Source organism: Lepus europaeus, chromosome X, assembly GCF_033115175.1.
Source record: "Lepus europaeus isolate LE1 chromosome X, mLepTim1.pri, whole genome shotgun sequence".
Taxonomy (NCBI): Eukaryota; Metazoa; Chordata; class Mammalia; order Lagomorpha; family Leporidae; genus Lepus; species Lepus europaeus.
The window spans coordinates 38,502,377-38,522,772 of record NC_084850.1 but is presented as its reverse complement, the minus strand read 5'-3'; the positions used below and the strand labels follow the sequence as shown (position 1 = coordinate 38,522,772).

General features: G+C 38.5%; 1 protein-coding gene across 1 annotated transcript in view; it reads right to left on the bottom strand.

Moving 5' to 3' along the window:
• The window catches only part of DIAPH2 (diaphanous related formin 2), a 985,476-nt gene that overhangs the window by 520,843 nt on the left and 444,237 nt on the right, over positions 1-20,396 (bottom strand). Inside the window, exons 18-19 of the mRNA XM_062183022.1 lie at positions 6,833-6,934; positions 3,605-3,699 (exon numbers count right to left, since the gene is read on the bottom strand). Of these exons, the coding sequence (XP_062039006.1) occupies positions 3,605-3,699; positions 6,833-6,934 (197 nt within the window). The remainder of the gene's footprint in view (positions 1-3,604; positions 3,700-6,832; positions 6,935-20,396) is intronic.

The window sequence follows — 20,396 nt, the reverse complement described above, 5'->3', positions numbered from 1 at the left end:
ATCCAAGATTTAGCATCATAATGTGATTTTATAAGCATTGGTTTTGACCACAGAGTAGATAAGATTGAACCAGCAAATTCAAGAATTTAGACATAATTTACTGCCAACTCAAAATTGTAAGCAATTCTTGGCTCCCAACTGGACTACATTTATCCAATTTAAAGAAGGAAACAAAGATATATTGTTTATATTATAAAATAAAATAATACAAAAAAATCTCAGGCAAAACATTCCTATATATACATTTTAAAAGCTTGCTGCATGTAAGGAACATTCCTAAGGTGAGAATCTGTCTCCATCTCTTCTATATTCCCTGAAGAGTTGAAAACTTGACTTTAATAAAGATTTTTAATATTACTATTAAATAAGTACCACAGTACAAGAACCATTCCACATATTCATATTCTTTTTTATTTACCAGTGCACACAAAGGGAAAGCTCTACTGTCTTAATGGGTAAAATAATGACTACATTGATTAACTCTTCAGACTATGGTATTATTTTATTATAATTTGATTATACAGAAAAGATTAGAAAGCTTCACTTTGATTAGTAGTCACAAGTTTATTTATCTCATAATATTTTAAAACTAAACTCTCAACTGGAAGAAAGAGGGAAAAGCAAATCATATTCAGGCTTCATATCATGCTCATTCTGATTATTATGCCAACAATGCTGGGACTAAGAGGGACAGGATAAATATGCAGTGTCTTCTAAAAGATTATGGAAAATCTGTATTATGAAAAAATTATACATGAATTTCAAAATATTTTGCACCAAAATAAATGTATCTTTTAATTTCCTTTTTTCATGAACTTTTTTGGAAGTCCCCTCATTTGATCAGATCCCCATTTCAACTCAGTGAATTACAGGACAATATGATAAAATTGTTATAGTATAAATTGTTCAATATCTTCTTAAAATCAAAACAGATTATATGGTTCAAAAATAACTGACAATGGGGCTGGTACTGTGACACAGAGAGTTAAGCAGCCACCTGCAACATTTACATTCCACATAGCAGCACTGGTGAGTCTTGGCTGCTCTGGTTCCAATCCAGCTCCCTGTTAATGAGTCTGGGAAAGCAGCAGTAGATGACCCAAGTTCTTGGGCACCTACCATCCATGTGAGAGAACAGAATGAGTTCCAGGGTGCTGGCTTCAGCCTTGGCCCAGCTTGACTGTCCCTCTCTCCCTCCTTCTGCCCCTCTCTCACTCTCCTTCTATCTGTCACTCTGCCTTTCAAATAAATAAAATAATTTTTCTAAAAATAAGAAAGTGACAAGGGCAGGTATTTGGCCTAGCAATATCTGTTAAGATGCCAATGGCCTGGGGCCGGCACCCTGGCTCACTTGGTTAATCCTCCGCCTGCAGCGCCAGTATCCCATGTGGTCGCCGGGTTCTAGTCCCAGTTGCTACTCTTCCAGTCCAGCTCTCTGCTGTGGCCCGGGAGGGCAGTGGAGGATGGCCCAAGTGCTTGGGCCCTGCACCTGCATGGGAGACCAGGAAGAAGCACCTGGCTCCTGGCTTCAGATTGGCATAGCGCTGGCCATAGTGGCCATTTAGGGAGTGAACCAATGGAAGGAAGACCTTTGTCTCTGTCTCTGTCTGTGTCTCTCACTGTCTATAACTCTATCTGTCAAATAAATTAAAAAAAAAAAAAGGTTGCCAATGGCCCATATCATGCTAGCTCCTGACTTTAGCTTCAGACTAATGAAGCACCCTGGGAGGCAGCAATGATGTCACAAGTACTTTGATTCTATTACCCAGGTGAGAGACCTAGATTGAGTTGCTGACTACCAGCTTTAGTACAGCCCAGTTGCCAGGTACTGTTAGCATTTAATGACTGAACCAGAGGATGAGGGACTGCACAAATGAGCTCACTCACTTGCTCTCTCTCTCTCTCTGTCTCTCTCTCCCTCCTGTAAGCCTCTCAAATAAATAAATGACATCAAAGAAGCCAAAACAAACAAAAAATCATACAATAACTATGCCTTTAATAAAATCTTTACTTGAAAGAGAGAGTTACAGAGAAAGAAAGAGAGAGATCTTCTATCCACTGAATCACTCCCCAAATGGTCACAATGCCCAGGACTGGGCCAGGCCGAAGCCAGGAGCTTCATCAGGTCTCCCACATGGATGCAAGGTCCCAAGCACTTAAGTGATCTTTTACTGCTTTCTCAGGAGCATTAGCAGGGAGCTGCATTGGAAGTGGAGCAGCCAAGACTTGAACGGGTACCCTATGGGATGCTGGTGTCACAGGCGGTGGCTTAACCTGATATGTCACAATGCCAGCCCCATTTTTTTTTAAGATTTATTTATTTATTTATTTATTTATTTGAAAGGCAGAGTTATAGAGAGAGAAGGAAAGAGGGAGAGGCGGGAGTGGTGGGGAATGGGGGGAGAGAGATTATGCCTTTTTACAAAAAGTCTTTGCAGTTCTTCCTTCCAAAAAATTAAACCAGTCAGGGCCAGACATACCAAAAATTCTAATAATATGCTATACCTATATACTGCTTTACTCTACAAAGCACACTTTATTTGGCTTATTCTTTACAATGGTCCTGCAACTTCCAATGAGTAAACAGATATTTAAGAAGATAGACTAGTTTACCCATAAGTGGCAGAATAACATAATTGTTTTAGAGTCAAGATAGACCTCACTGTGAATTCCAAGTCAGTTTATCTGCCACCTACAAGTTATGTGACATCATGTGACATTAGGCAATCTCTCTAAGCTTTAGTTTCATGATCTGTAAAATGCATATAATAAGTATATTTCATAGGATTACTGTAAGGTCAATGGGATAATAAATACATACAGCACTTGACAAAATCCCCAGCACATATTCAGTACCCTACAAAGGACGACTCTACCACTTAACCATTGAACCAGAGCAAGCTATTTAACCTTTTGGTTTGTCAGTTTTTTCATCCATAAAACAGTAATAACAATAATTACTTAATGCAGCCAATGTGATGATGAAATTCATGTCACTTCATGTACAGCAAATGGCAGGTAATGATGTCTGTACATATGTAAATGCTTATATTTAAAATAGAAAATAATAAACAGTAAAACAGAATCAGGGCCTAAATCTTCTATGGTGAGTTCTCTCTTTTTAAAGATTTAATTTACTTATTTGAAAGGCAGAGTGACAGACAGAAAGGGAGAGACAGGGAGAGAAAGAGATCTTCCATATGCTTATTCACTCCTCAAATGTTCTCAACAGCAGGGTCTAGGTTAGGCTGAAACCAGGAGCCAGGAACTCCATCAGGATGTCCCATGTGGGTGGCAGGGGCCCAGGTACTTGGGCCATCTTCCACTGCCTTCCCAGGTGCATTAGTATGGAGATGATTGGGAAGTAGAGCAGGTGGGACTTGAACAGGTGCTCTGATATAGGATGCTGGTATCAATGGCGGCAGATTAACTCTCTGCACCACAATGCTGGTCACTGTTAAGATCTCTTAAGATCAAAACAGCTAGATATTCCTGATTGTATTATCCAAAAAATGAAAGACCGTTTTCTCACAACTCTATTGAGAAGAAATAAATATAGAAATATTTCTGAAAATGATTTCAAAAAGGAAAATATCCAAGTTACCTGAATTAAGGCCTCACTCAGCATGTCCTCATTAACCTCCAGGATAATGTTTTTTATGTCTTCATATGGCATGCGATATGATCCCAGGAAGATAGCTAAAAGAAAATTTGATTTTATTTGAAAATAGAAAAGCAACAAAATTTTAAAAGTCTTCATAAATGCCTGTCTCTCATTTCATAAACTCAAAATATAATTTTTTTGTCACTAGCCCTAATTCACAGAATTATGAACAAACAAAAGTTGTCTCCATGTGATAGAATACTCTATCTAAGCAAAGTGGCCTGTTATCTAAGGCTCTAACATTTTTAGCTCAAATATGTTTATATACAATATAAAACCTCTAGTAACATAACACTCATGACTATATGCTTATGCATTTTAGGAGAGGTGATATAAAATAGCCCATAAAAACTTATAATTTTATTTCAAGTTGGACTTTTAATTCCATGAGGAATTTAGTGTAGAAATTGCCAGACAAATCCCAAATAGCACTACTTAGCAATGACACTAAAGTATCCAAATAAAAAAGCATATCAATCTATAATGGTCTCCCCTATTCAGTTTCACTTTCTGCAGTCTCCTACAAAAACAAAAGAAAAAAACCAAGGTCTGAAAATATTCAATGGCAAATTCCAGAAATAAGCAATTCATAAGTTTCACATTGCATGTCATTTTCTTTTTTCAATTTTTATTAATTTTATTTACTTATTTCCAAGTTATAGACAGAGCTCAGATCCTCTAGGTCACTCCCCAAATGCCCACAGTAGCTGTGGGGGAGTAGTAGTAGGAGGAGAGGGAGTGAGCAGCAAAGTGGAGGTCAGCAAATCTATGTATCAGATACTGAATCCTGGTCTCCCAGGTGGGTTTTCAGAAACCCCCAACCATTTGAGGGACCATGGCTGCCTTCTAGCAGGTGGCTAGAATCAGAAGACATAAATAAGAGATGAACCCAGGCACTCTGACATGGGAGGTGGGCATCCTAATTGGTGCCTAACCACTAGGTCAAGTAAATGCTTCTGGGGCTAATTTTTAATTGTGTGATAAAATCTTGGTGCTTTCCCATCTTGTCCCACCCAGAATATGAAGCACCCTCCTGTCTAGCATATCCATGTTGTATACACTCCCCACACATTAGTGATTTAGTGCTTGTCTATGTTATCAGACTATCACTGTGTGGCACTGCTTGTGCTCATGAAACACTTACTTTTACTTATGGATCCAAAAGGCCAGAATAATTATGCTGACAATTCTGATATGACAAAGAGAAGCCATGAAGTGCTTCCTTTAAGTATTATATCATCACAGCTGGCGCCGTGGCTCACTAGGCTAATGCTCCACCTGCAGCACCGGCACCCCAGGTTCTAGTCCCAGTTGGGGCACCGGTTCTGTCCCGGTTGCTCCTCTTCCAGTCCAGCTCTCTGCTGTGGCCAGGGAGTGCAGTGGAGGTTGGCCCAAGTGCTTGGGCCCTGCACCAGCATGGGAGACCAGGAGGAAGCACCTGGCTCCTGGCTTCGGATTGGCACACCACGCCTGCCATAGCGGCCATTTGGGGGGTGAACAAATGGAAGGAAGACCTTTCTCTCTGTCTCTGTCTCTCACTGTCTAACTCTGCCTGTCAAGAAAAAATGTATTATATCATCACAAGAAAGGTGAGCATAGTACGGAAATATTTTGAGAGAGAAGAGGCTACATTCACATTATCACATTACCTTTGTCACAGTGTATTTTTATAATCGGTCTATTTTATCATTAATTATTATTGTTAACCTCACACTATGCATGACTGATAAATTAAACTTTATCACAGATACATATGCATAGGAAAAAATATAGTATATATATAGGGTTCAGTACTATCTGTGGTTGAAGGCATCCACTGGAAGTCTTGGGACACACCCCTCAGAGATAAGGATGGACTACTTTACTTTGCAATTCTTCTACATAAGAAAAAATGTTAAGTGCCTGAATCATCAATGCACTCTGTCTCCCTGCTGACATTCATGTAGTATACCATTAGTCTTAATTGGATATATATCATGTCATACTGAAATAGTTCAACAAATTATACCTAGAATTGCTCATAATTACTCAAAAAGTATTTTTAACGATATGTTCCACTTTAATTTCCACTAAACATAGTTTTTAAAGAATACAGATATGTTCTTATCACCAAAATCTGAACATATTTCTAAGATTTTTTTTCATGAAAAAGATTATGACTTCGCTGGTACCTGAAGAAAAAAAAAATCTTGTATCTGCAAATGTTTACCTAGACATTAAGACCAAATGAGGTCTTCACAATCAAAATAAAAAATGTTGACAGATATCAACCAGCAATTAAGATCATGTTATGTTATGGAATGATGTATTGAATGTGAACTTTATAAAGAGAATGTACTATCAGATAAGTAATGTACAAATTTACAATGATTAGAAGACTGCTTTTCTGACAGCAACATTCCTACTGACACAAGATTGAGGAGTTGTTTATTTAAATGGGATTCTCTATAGTATACTCTTTAACAAAACAAACTCCCATGACATTCTTTTGTACAATTAGAAATACTTGATGTGTTGAAATTTCTCATGCAAGGTGTTTTAGTATCCTTAGAATCTAATCATAGTCTACTGTAGTAAATAAGAAAAAAACAGCTCTGAATTCAACAGAGGGAAGAGTTTGTCAGAATAAAACTTAAAGATTTTCTTAAATGAAGATGGGTTTAACTGTCTAGATACTTTAGCAAAAGCATATTTAATGGCTGACTGGTTTGTTAAGGTGTCAGGATTCACTAACCAGTTTTAAAGTGCAGTAGTTAACAATTTTAACTAGGTCACATCACAATTACTGGCAATATAAAGGAATAGCTATAAAATGTTTTGTTCAGTATGTCCAATAAATACTCTAAAACTCTCAATCTCAGCCCTGGATAGAAGGAAAAAAGAGAACTTCCTTTCAATTCTGTCTGATATTTCACTGTGTCCTTTAATAATGATTATTAAGAAGACGTTACAAAGATTTATTATTCATAAGTTTCATCTGGCCCAACCAAGGCTAAATTATGGTTTTATCCATATAGGCTCTATATTGCCTAAGTATTTACATGGAATTTTGTTTCTAGTAAATAAGAAATACACCTGTTCAAAGAAGTTGCAACAATGGTTAAGTGCATTCAACAACCCATTACCACTACCTCCTCCACCATCCCCTATGCAGAAAATATTACATACACAGATTCTGAGCTGTTTTGGCATCCAAAACTCTCAATTCTTTCACTTTCTTCTTTGCAGGCATAGACTTCTTTTCTTCTGATGCTTCAACATTTTTTTGAACTGAAAAACAAAGTAACAAAGTTGATTCATAAACAACAATGATACTAATCCAAGTACATGGAATAACATTAGTAAGGCATATTAACTACATTAATTAAAGCTTATTCTGAAATCAATAAATGTGTTTATTTCATTAGCTCAAGGAAGGGGATAAACATAAAAATATAGACCTGTTCAGAGGTTTCCCTACAAATTAAATATCAGCATTTAAACAGAAAAGATAAGCCAAATAGCCAAAAATCAATAGCTGCTTCTTACCTAATGTGCAACATTAATTACTTCTTTACCAGGCAGCACTGGAATTAAGTATATTGTAAAATCTCACTAATTTGGACTAATTGAGGCAAAAGTAAGACTTGCCTTTCTGCTAAAATATGCTAAATTTTAGACATTTCTTTAATTCAATGAAATTGCTTTAAACCACCTAAGGTAACTTGTAACTGCTAACAGGTTGCCACAGAAAAAGCACTGCTGAGTCTGCTCTCAAGAATGGATATAAATCATTTGCATGTTGTATAACAATAGCATCCATTTGCATACACATAATTAGAGAACCACAAGTTATCTTTGTCTCCCTCACTACTTAAACAAATACACTATTTGCTTTCTGAGAATAGATTTACCTGTGCTTTGTCAAAAGGAAACTGTCTAATTCAAACTGGTTAAAAGGACTGAAATTGTCAGGAGTGTCAGCACCAAGCAGGGCTTTAAACCCCACCCTCATCCCATAATCAGTCAGTTCATTTGAAACCCTCCTCCAAGTAAGTCAGCTCTAAAAATCACACAGCTAACTCTGAAAATGAAGCATGAAGTTGAAACCCAGCCCTCTGACAGTGCTTTGGATGCAGATGCTAGATTCTATCAGCTTCTCAGTCTCCCAATATCTCCTTCCTTTGGTTTAAAGTGTTCTTGCCTTTCTTTTAGGATTGCAAATCAAACTCTTATTAAATTAGCTGACTGAGGGGTGGGAGTGGTGCAGCTGACTACCTACAAGGCCCCAAAAGACAAAAAGGCCATTTATCTCCCTTGAAGATAACATTTTCAGTGTTCCTTCATGCCTTGAGGATCTTGAGGAGTATCCTTTCCAAAAACCTCAGGCCCAAGCAAAAAGTGACCAACAGTTAGCCCATAGACTGACTGAAGCCCATTGTACTGCTATCAAAATTCCCCAAAGAACATGACATGGGCAATCCATCAAAGGAGAGTCACGAACAGTGCAGACCAACCAAGAACTTTGAAAGGAACTGAACACTCAATCCTCAGACTCAATTTCAGTCTATAAGAACCTGTACCCCTAATCTCTTAGGGAGAATTAAGTGATAGCTGTCAGGTTTAAGGCTCTTTGCTTTGCAATGAATACCTACTGTTTTCTACCATCCTGATGTCAGTATTGGTTTGCTGCACATTGGGCAAGTGGATCCAGTTTTGGAGATTTTATATTAATACCTCCAACCAGTTTTGGGGGGTATTCTGTAACAAAATCAAATCCCTAAATTCCCATTGTATAGAAAAATCTATAGCTTGCATTGTAGACTAGCTGGCACTTCACTTCTTCCAATGTAAAAATAAGGGTTGTAAGTAATGGGACTATAAATTATATGTGAAAATAAGCTCAACTTTTTTTTCAATCAAGTAGAGTGATAGGCTTATGCTCCCAAATCCATGATACTAAATTTAATCATTGATTCACATGGCCATAATCATGCTGTTTCTCTCATCCTAGTACTAACTAGGCCCGACCCTGCTTAGCTTCCGAGATCAGATGAGATTGGGCATGTTCAGGGTGGTATGGCCGTAGACAATCATGCTATTTCTTTATTACTATTAAAAATATAACCTCACTTTGAGGTAATAATGATATTAATCAGTTTAATTCATCTATTCTTTATTATGGAGATCACAAACAAATTACTGATTTTCTCTTTTAGAGGAAAAACAACACAAAACAACCACAATACAGTTTTGTTCAGGTAATGTGTTTAAAGCTATTAGTACTGGGAAATTTTCACAATACGTTATAGAATGCATCAAGATACTGCAAATCCACTAAGACTCCTTTTGTTTTAATGGTGCAAAATACAGAAACATGAAATGAACTTACTACAAGAAATAATGGGTAAAATATATTACCTTAATAACTAAAGTCCTTATAGTTCTATGCTTTATCAGACTGATCAATATAAAGTAATGCACCATTTAAGAAGATGAGATAATAATTACACTTAAAAATTATGATCATGGGGCCAGCACTGTGGCATAGCAGGTAAAGTGCCACCTGCAGTGCCAGCATCCCATATGGGTGCTGGTTCAAGTACCAGTTGGTCCACTTCCAGTCCAGATCTGTGCTATGGTCTGGGAAAGCAGTAGAAGATGGCCCAGGTCCTAGGGTCCTTGCACCCATGTGGGAGACCTGGAAGAAGCTCCTGGCTCCTGGCTTCGGATAGGCCCAGCTCCAACTGTTGCAGCCAAATGGGGAGTGAAACAGCAGATGAAGACACCTCTCTCTCTCTCTCTCTCTCTCTCTCTCTCTCTGCCTCTCCTTCTATGTGTAACTCTGACTTTCAAATAAAGAAATAAATCTTTTAAAAAATTATGATCTTATGAGAGATGACAAGTAGTCTGTCATATTAACTCAACACAACTGAGTCACCATTACTACTCAGAGAGAAATGGCTTTTAATATATTCTTCTTAAAATCCTCACAAATGTTCCTCAAAGGATGTTTCAGGGGCTGGCATTGTCGTGCACTGAGTTAAGCTGCCACTTATAACACCAGCATCCCATATCAAAGTGCCAGTTCAAGATCTGCTTCTGATCCGGCTTCCTGACAATGTGCATGAGAAGGTAGCAGATGATGGCCCAAGTACTTGGGTCCCTGCCAGCATGTGGGAGACCAAGCTGGGGTTCTTAGGCCCCGATTTTGGCCTGGCCCAGCCCTGGATGTTGCAGCCATTTGGAGAGTAAGCCAGCAGATAGAAATCTTTCTCTGTTTCTCCCTTCCTTCTTTCTCTCTGATGCTCTGCCTTTCAGATAAATAAATCTTAATCTTCCTATAAGTACACTAACTTTCCTATGTAATAATCAACATTTTAATTCATTCTATTCGAAATTTCAGCTTAAGAAAACTCTGTGTACTAAAATAACATTTTAATAGTGATTTCCTCTAGGCCGGCGCCGCGGCTCACTAGGCTAATCCTCCGCCTTGCGGCGCCGGCACACCGGGTTCTAGTCCCGGTCGGGGCACCGATCCTGTCCCGGTTGCCCCTCTTCCAGGCCAGCTCTCTGCTGTGGCCAGGGAGTGCAGTGGAGGATGGCCCAAGTGCTTGGGCCCTGCACCCCATGGGAGACCAGGATAAGCACCTGGCTGCTGCCATCGGATCAGCGCGGTGCGCCGGCTGCAGCGCACTACCGCGGCGGCCATTGGAGGGTGAACCAACGGCAAAAGGAAGACCTTTCTCTCTGTCTCTCTCTCACTATCCACTCTGCCTGTCAAAAATAAAAAAAAAAATAAATAAAAAAGTGATTTCCTCTGCTTATTTTTAAACAAAAAGTTTGGATGAGTATTTTGCCTAGCAGTGAAGAACCCTCATCACATATTGGAGTACCTGGGTTGATATCGAACTCCAGCTCCTGATTCCAGGTACCTGCTAATGTAGACCCAAGGTGGCAACGATGATGGTTCCAGTAAACTGCACTCCTGCCATTCACATGGGAGACCTGGATGTGTTTATGGCTCCCAGCTTCAGCCCCAGACCAGCTTCAGCAGTTACAGACATTTGGGAAGTGAACCAGCAAATGAGAGCTTGCTTTCCCTTTCTCTCTCTACCTTTCAAATGCATAAAGTATTTGAATAATATTGAAATTGCTTCTTGAATAATTCAGAAATTTTAAGAAAATTGTTCTAATTTCTTTTTTAAAATCTTTTTTTAAAGATTTATTTTATTCATTGGAATGACAGAGTTATAGAGAGAGGTAGAGAAAGAGAAGAGGTCTTCCATCCGCTGGTTCACTCCCCAGATGGCTGCAATGGCCGGAGCTGCGCTGATCCAAAGCCAGGAGCCAGGAGCCAGGAGCCAGGAGCCTCCTCCAGGTCTCCCACGTGGTGCAGGTGTCCAAGAACCTGGGCTATCTTCCACTGCTATTCCAGGCCACAGCAGAGAGCTGGATCGGAAGAGGAGTAGTCAGGACTAGAACCGGCACCCATATGGGATGCTGGCATTATAGGCCAGGGCTTTAACCCACTGTACCACAGCACTGGCCCCTCTAATCTCTTGATATACTTTAAAATTCAGTAGGGGAAACTAGGTAACAAAGCCTATATAGGAAAATGTGGTATCATGAGGATATATGAGTATTACGATTATCCTGCAAATTAACCGGCTCTTGATTAACCAAAACACAGATCTTGGGTTATTTTAGATGACTTCATACTTGTTTGCGTTTTTCCATTAAAATATAGACAAATTTCATCTTTTCAAATTAATAAAATGTTTAAAATTAAGATCAGACCTGGGGCCGGCACTGTGTTGTAGCAGTTAAAGCAGCCGCCTGCAGTGCCGTCATCCCATATGGGCCCCAGTTCAAGTCACGGCTGTTCCACTTCCGTTCCAGCTCTCTGCTGTGGCCTGGGAAAGCAGTAGAAGATGGCCCAAGTCCTTGGGCCCCGGCACCCACATGGGAGACCTGGAAGAACCTCCTGACTCCTGTCTTCGGATTGGCTCAGCTCTAGCCATTGTGGCCAATTGGGGAGTGAACCAGCGGATGGAAGACTCTCTCTCTCTCTCTCTCTTTCCCCTCTTGCTGTATAACTGTGACTTTCAAATAAATAAATAAATAAATCCTTAAAAAAAGATTAGACCTCCTAAATATCTATAGTTCCCAGTATTGCCTTTTGAACCCTAATATGTTTTCCTTGTTACACAACATGGGTTAAATTCTGGGTTCAAAAAGTGGTAAGAATTCATGGGGGCCAGCACTGTGGCCAGAGGGTTAAGCTGAAGCTTGTGATGCCAGCATCCTATATTAGAGCAATTGTTCACGTCCCTACTGCTCCACTTCCAGTCCAACTCCCTGCTAATGTGCCTATGAAAGCAGCAAAAGATGGCCCAAAGTACATAGGCCCATGCCACCCACATGGGAGACACCAGAATGGAGTTCCAGGCTCTTGGCTTCAGTCTGGCACAGACCTGGATGTTGCACCCACTTGGGGGTGAACCAGCAGATAGAAGATGGATCTCTCTCTCTCTTTGCTTTTCAAATAAAATGAATCTTTAAAAAATAATTCCATGAATGGGCACTGCTCTTTTGAGAATAATTAAAGTAAAGCAAATTTAAAATAGTTCATTAACTAGACAGCCTTCAAAAACAATCATGTTTTCGCCATGATAAGTAGCTATTGACCAGCGACTATTATTGTCTTTGACCCTCTTGTTTTTAAAAGCATTCCTTAGGGATCATAACCATAGGCTTAGATAGACAATTCAAAGAACAGCAATGAGACTTCAAACATCCCTACGGTATTGATGATTTCATACGTTAAAAATCACTGGCTTTCATAGTGACCTCAAAATGTCAACTTTTCCTAGGATGCTTTTCTTCTGTATCAGTTGCTAATGCTTACAAAACTTAAATAACTTATGGAAGTTCTATAATGATTTGAAATTACTTGGATAAGACAGAAGAGGCTTTTTTTTTTTTAGTTTCAAACCTTCAAACACTGATTTTGTCATCAATTGCCCTATGGTCTTCAGGTTTATAATGAGTCCTCCAGTCAAATGTAATCTTCCCTACTCCAATGAAAAACCAGATTGCAACTGGGTTTGAAACCAATGGATTAAATTGAATGAAACATTATGAAATACTGTCTGTAGGAGGATAATGATGTTACTAATAAAGGCATTTACATTATTATTAAAGGTATGTTATATCACAATACTCATTACCCTCCGAGCATTCTTATATTTCTTTTAATACATAGATTTTTATAAGCAAATGTACTATAAATTGATTGCTTTACTAAGGGAAGCTCATAAGCATAAATAAAATAAACATTGTTATATTCTTTCCCCAATCTAATTTAGGCACTGTTCAGGAATTCCCTATTAATTTCTGCTATCCCAATGGTTATATAAAGCAAGGGGTGAGATAGTTACAATTTGTATCAAAGAAAGATTAATATAGTTTAAACAGGTAACAATGGATCATTTACATAGTGAGAACTAACCAAAAACTATAATGAAATTGTATTGCTAATTTATCTCAATATTTCAATGAGAAAGATTGATTCCTAAAGTTAGAATTTATAATATTCCTGCACTCAATGGCTCATTCATTCATGCAGCAAGTATCTGTTGAACACCTATTAGCCTTGCATAAGCACATAGTGGTAAAGAAGACTTAAAAATATCTACTCAGGGCTGGCGCCATGGCACAGTAGGTTAAGCCTTTGCCTAAGGTACAGCATCCCATATGGGCGCTGGTTCTAGTCACAGCTGCTCCACTTCGCATCTAGTTCTCTGCTTTGGCCTGGGAAAGCAGTAGAAGATGGCCCAAGCCCTTGGGTTCTTGCACCCATGTGGGAGTCTGGGAAGAAGCGCCTATCTCCTGGCTTCGGATCGGCACAGCTCTGGCCGTTGCAGTCATTTGGGGAGTGAACCAGCGGAAGGAAGACTTTTCCCTGTCTCTTCCTCTCACTGTCTGTAACTCTACCTCTCAAAAAAAAAAAATAAATAATCTTTTAAAAAATCTATTCATATTTTGTGGTCATATGTGAATCACAAATTATCCTTAAAAGCCACATAATGCACCAGCATTGTAGTGTAGCAGGACAAGCCATTGCCTGCAATGTCAGCATGCTATATGGGTGCCAATTAGATTCCAGGCTGCTCTACTTCTAACCCAATTTCCTAATAATAGGGAAAAGCAGTGAATGATTGCCCAAGTTCTTGGACTCCTGCCACCCACATGGGAGACCTGGATGGAGTTCCTGGCTTTGGCCTGGCCCAGTGCTGGTCATTGTGGCCATCTGGGGAGTGAACCAGCAGGTAGAAGAAGATCTCTCTCTCTCTCTCTCTCTCTCTCTCTCTCTCTCTCTCTCTCTCCCTTTCTCTGTAACTCTGCATTTCAGAGCTGGGCAGATCCAAAGCTAGGAGCTAGGAGCTAGGAGCTTCTTCTGGGTCTCCCATGTGGGTGCAGGGGCCCAAGCACTTGAGTCATCTTCTTTTTCTTCATCAGGCACATTAGCAGGGAGCTGGATCAGAAGTGGAGCATCCTGAGCTTGAACTGGTGCCCATACAGGATGCCAGTGCCACAGGTAGGCAGCTTTACCCACTGAGCCACCGTGCTGGCCCCCAAACAAATCTTTTAAAAGCTATATAGCATGCATAATTTTTATTATCCATAATAATATGACTTCCGTGAATGTATGTATATCACTATTTTTGTCCTTATAAGACATAGTTCCATATTAGCAAATAAGGTATCTTTGAATTATCACCAATTGATGTGTTGCAACATATTATAAGCAATATGGGGGGAAGTAAAAGTATGATACTATATACATTATATACAGTATAAACATATGTACACTATATAAAGACAGGGTAAATAAAGCTAATAATAGTGTTAACAACACACTGAGGGGCCAGCACTATGGCACAGTAGGCTAAGCCTCCACCTGCAGTGCCTGCATCCCATATGGGCGCTGGTTCACGTCCCGGCTGCTCCTTTTTGATCCAACTCTCTGCTGTGGCCTGGGAAAGCAGTAAAAGATAGCCCAAGTGCTTGAGCCCCTGCACCAGCATGGGAAACCCAGAAGAAGCTCTTGGTTCCTGCCTTTGGATTGGCCCAGTTCCGACCATTGCGGCCATTTGGGGAGTGAGCCAGCAGATAAAAGACCTCTTTCTCTCTCCCTGTCTCTGTAACTCTATATCTCAAATAAATAAATAAATCTTTTTAAAAAACACATTGAAATTTATGTAACTTTGCACACATCATAGACACACACACACACACATGCATCTAACAAGTAAAAGCCTAACAGTTATTTTAGACATATTATTTAAATATAAGAACTATGATCTCTTTATACCAAAATACACATTTTATCCATGTGGATACAATTATAAAGGTAATTCTAATCACAAGAAAATATATTTTAATGCTATCAGTTTAACTAGAAATTATTTTAATTTCCAGTAATAGCTTGATAGTGTTAAAATGAGTACAAAAATAACAGCAAAAGGCAGGGAAAATTTACTATGGTTTCTGTATGTGATAGCTGCAATGATTTTTTTTACTTGTTGTTTTCCATGCTCCTGTTTGAACCATCTTTATTTTTACATTTCTAAAAATATCGAGAGGGGACCAGGATTGTGGATTAGCAGGTTAAGCTGCCACATGTGAATCCGGAATTCTACAGTGGATACAAAAAGTCCTGGCTTCTTGGTTTTCAATCCAGTTTCCTGATAATGTGCCTGGAAGGCAGCATAAGATGGCCCAAGTACTTAGGCCCCTGCTACTCATGTGGGAGACCAGGATGGAGTTCTTGTCTCCTAGCTTTGGCCTGTCCCATAGCTGAATGTTGGAGCTATTTGGGGAGTGAACCAGCAAATGAAAGATCTCTCTCTCTCTCTCTCTCTCTCTCACTATTGCTCTTTCAAATAAACAAATAAATGTTAAAAATAAAAGGCCGGTGCCGCGGCTCAATAGGTTAATCCTCCGCCTTGCGGCGCCAGCACACCGGGTTCTAGTCCCAGTCAGGGCGCTGCATTCTGTCCCAGTTGCCCCTCTTCCAGGCCAGCTCTCTGCTGTGTCCAGGGAGTGCAGTGGAGGATGGCCCAAGTGCTTGGGCCCTGAACCCCATGGGAGACCAGGAGAAGCACCTGGCTCCTGCCTTCGGATCAGCGCAGTGCGCCGGCCACAGCGCACTGGCCACGGTGGCCATTGGAGGGTGAACCAACAGCAAAGGAAGACCTTTCTCTCTGTCTCTCTCTCTCACTGTCCACTCTGCCTGTCAAAAATAAAAAAAAAATTAAAAAATAAAAATAAAATAAAAAATATTATACATATTTGATTGAAAAATGGGCAAAGGTGAAATAGATGGATGAATATACATAAATACAGATATATGCAGCACACAACAGAAGTATTAAAATATTAAAATAGCAATAGTAGCAGTAGTGGTACTACTAACAACTACCACCAAATCATGAAAATCAACTTTTAGTAAATATTTTTCTGAGGGCTGGCCTTGGCATAGTGATTAAGATATGCCTTGAGATGCCAATATCTCATATCCCAGGGCCTGGTTTTAAGTCCTAGCTCTGCTTCCAATTAGTTTCTGGCTAATACACACCCCAGGAGGAAGTAGGTGATGGCTCAAAAAACTGGGGCCCTGACACCCACGTGAGAGACCCAGACAGAGTCCACGGATCCTGATTCTGGCCTGGCTATTTTAAGGATTTGAGGAGTGAATCACAGGATGGAAGTATTGTACTTGCTGGCTCTCTGTCTTTCCCTTTCTCCCTCTATCCCTCACTATCCCCCTTCATCCCTATCTCCTTTTCTTTCCCTCTTTCAAATAAAACAAACCTGCTCTACATCTGGCATCTTAATTTAATTTAATTTAATTTAATTTTTATTTAATTTTTATATCATATTATATGATGGGTATTACTATGATTCTGCAAATGAGGAAACATGAAACAGAAAAATTTAATCATCTAACCAAGATCATAAGGTTTGTAAGGAAAATGTAGGTAAACCTCACCAGTAACCACAGAAATGTAAAGGAAAATAACCCAAGAAATATCATTTTACAGACATCAAATTGAAATAGCAAAAAAGTCCTGTAATACTAAGCATTGATGAGTATGTAAAGAAATGAAATTTTGATTATGTCAACAGTGGCAGTAAAACTTAGGAAATAATCTCAGAATATAGATTTATCAAGGAGACAAGGATGTTTATTGTATCCAAATACTATTTAACAGTACAAAAATTAGAAACAACCCATATGCCCAGGGGTTTAATAAATTGTGGTAGATTAATGTAATGAGGTACCATACAGTATTTATGGTGAGTATACTACAGGTGAATATTTAAACAAGGATAGATCTCCAATACAGTGATGAGTGGAAAAATAAAAGTTATAGAAACTTTGGTATATCATAGTATATTGGTCATCTAACTCAAAATAAAATACAGACTAATCTCTTGTACTTTTATACATGAGTGTATATATATATATATACACCAAAATTACATATATATATAATTTTATATATTATATATAATATATAAAATCATATATAGCAAATATATATATTATATATAATATATAAAAATTATATATATACCAAGATTATATAAACATGAACCTGATAGTAGATTAAGGACAGTGGTGACAAATGTGATGTTGAATAAGTAGAACACTGGAAACTTCAATTTTACCTCTAGGTTTATTTTATTTCCTTAAAAACAAAAATCTGTAGTAAACATTACTAAATGTAAATATCTATTCATTCTGGGTTTGGTACATGGGTGCTAGGTGTTTGCTATATTAGTCCTTGTGAACTGCCATTTTATTCAACATAAAAATAAAAACCCATGACTAACTTCTATAAACATTTCACTCCAATTCTATAGTTTATAAATTGTTAGTCACAGAAATCCCAAGGACCAAGTGTAGACAGGAATCATAAAAATATGAAATAGAATAACAAAAATTAGAAGTAAAGATCAGTTTGGTAAGCAACCTCAATATTGTGATCTATTCTTCCTGACTCTATTTTGTGAGAAATAACACATTTGTTTACCAAACCTGGAGAAGGAAAGCTGATGTACCCAAGGACTTGGGCCATCTTCTACTGCTTTTCCAGGCCATAGCAGAGAGCTGGATCGCAAGTGGAGCAGCCGGGACTTGAACAGGCACCCATATGGGATGCTGGCACTGCAGGTAGAGACTTTGCACTCTAGGCCACAGCGCCGGCCCAGGAAGCTTCCCTTTTCCATGTTGCCTACAGCTGCACACTCACTAAGGCAAGCCACAGAAGGGTCGGTTTCATTCTGACACCTGCATAGTACCTGAAGCTACAGAAATGGCATTATCAGGAGTGTTCCCGAAGTTCAGAGCACATTAAACAAGACTAATGGTTCTAATGGTAGGAATCACACACACATACTTTGTAATGATTTCCTAATTAAGGAACAGATCTTACTGGCTGTAGTTTATACAAGAACCCCCAAATCAGGAAGCACATGTTACTGCAAATTAACATCTGCATAACTAATATACTTGTACACCTGTTCATTAAGCCAATTACTGAACACTGCTAAATGTCACCAGAACACTGTGTTTAACAACGTGCATACCTAATGTTGTGTATTTTCAAATGGGTTTCAATAGCCCAGCAGGTGACATATATTTTAGTAAGGACAAATAAAGTTGTCATAGATGTTTTAAGGAAGAATTTTCCTTGGTTGATGTGGTAATTTAAATACCAAAAGTGAAGTATGGTTTATATCTTAAACTAGTATTTGAGAACTAAAGTTGCTGAAATTCTTCCTTAATTCCTGTACTCAAGCTAGAATCAGTCCCTCTAACCACATGCTGTCTCTGGTTTTGTAAATACCAACATTTTTCTGGCTATCACATATATTTAGAGAATTCCTTCTTCTGTAAAATCTCATAATTCATGTCACAAATCAATGAGTCTACTAATAAGGCTCCAAATCTAAGTGTTTCAAAAACAAAGGATTACTAACAAAAGCCTAACAGCAGGAAGTATGATGTTAAACACTAGTACCACTAGGCCAATAAAGCATTTCTTGTTGTGAATACAATTTGGACAATCATTACAGCCAGGCTTTTCTGATTTAATGTGGTTCATTTCAGACTAGTTCAAATCCTGAACACAATTTAAGATTAATGCACAATGCAGTTAACTTGGCTGAGCAAGATGCAACAAAATAATACCTTGAAACAGTTGTAAGCAGTGTTTCAACTTGGCAATAAAGGATTTTTTAGTCTCCGTTTCAGGTACTTTTGAGTATGTCTAGAGAGTCAGTATTGTTGACTCCACTAGAGGTTTCTTCAAATGAGACTGCAGGGAAACTCTCTTATCCTAAAATAAGATATTTTGACAGTTCCTTCTCATCTCCTGTATATGTCCACTTGATCATCTATTAAACTTCTCAAATGTATCACATCCCAAACCAAACTCCTAATCTTACTCCCAAATTAGCTCCTTCCACAGTCTTCTCCATATAAACAAATGGTAAGTCAATTTTTATAACTGTTCAAGCAAAAGAAAAAAATAATGCGGGGTTATCAGGGACTCTTCTTTTCTTACAGTCCATAGCCCCTCTTTAGCAAATGCAGTAGTTAATGCCTTCTAATCACCTCCATTTCTTGCTAAGTGTTTCAAGCCACCATCATGTGTATTCTAGGTTATTACAAGAGACTCATAACCAGTCTCCATTCTTCTTTTGCCTTCTTCTCCCTTCATTCTCACCTGTCAATTGATTAACTGTTACTCATCTTTATTTCACACTCCCTCCTTAGCTACTTGTCCATACTACTTTACTCTCATTTACTCTACTCCACCTTTCACAGCTGCTTCTTTGAATTTCAAGTACAACAGACTAACTTCCCACATCACAGCCTTTGCACTGGATGTTCTACGTTCCCAGATAAACACTTGCTTTGTTCAGATCCTTGTTCAGTGGCATTCTAATACAGACCTTTCCTGAAGTGGTTCAAAATTGAAACTCTTCCCCCCTTGCCTCCAGTTTTACATTTGCCCACTTCATCTTTCACCACAGCAATTATCATCTGACATAATACATGTCTTATTTATTTTCTTACACCTTCCACTATCATACCAGCTTTCTTAAAAAGAGGGATTTGTGACTGTATCCACTATTCTATACCACCATTGAGAATTGTTCCTAGAAACGAATAGACACTCCAATTATTTGAGTTTGTCCTACATATATATTTTCACTGGTGCAAAAAGATTTATGTAAAGGTTATATATTCCAGTATTGTTAATAGCAAAAAAATATGAATATTCATCAATTGGAGACAGTTTTAATAAATTATGGTACACTGGCCATTGTTTATAACAGTAAAGGATTTAAACACCACAAAAGCTTGTTAACAGAGACTATTTAATTAAGCTATTGTAATCCATTCAATGGACTACTCTGTTGCATCATCAATGAACAAGCAAGCTCTGTATGAAATGACATAGAATGATTTATAATAATGTTAAATTAAACAACCTATACAGGCAGCAATATATGCTTCTACTTCTGGAAAACAAAAAGGAAGAATATTTATATATTGGCTGGTATATACATAAAATGTTTCTGGGAAGATATTGTTGTTTGAATTTGTTTCTCCAAAGCTTATGTGCTTGAAATTTAACCCCCAAAGCAATAGTGTTGGAAGGTGAGA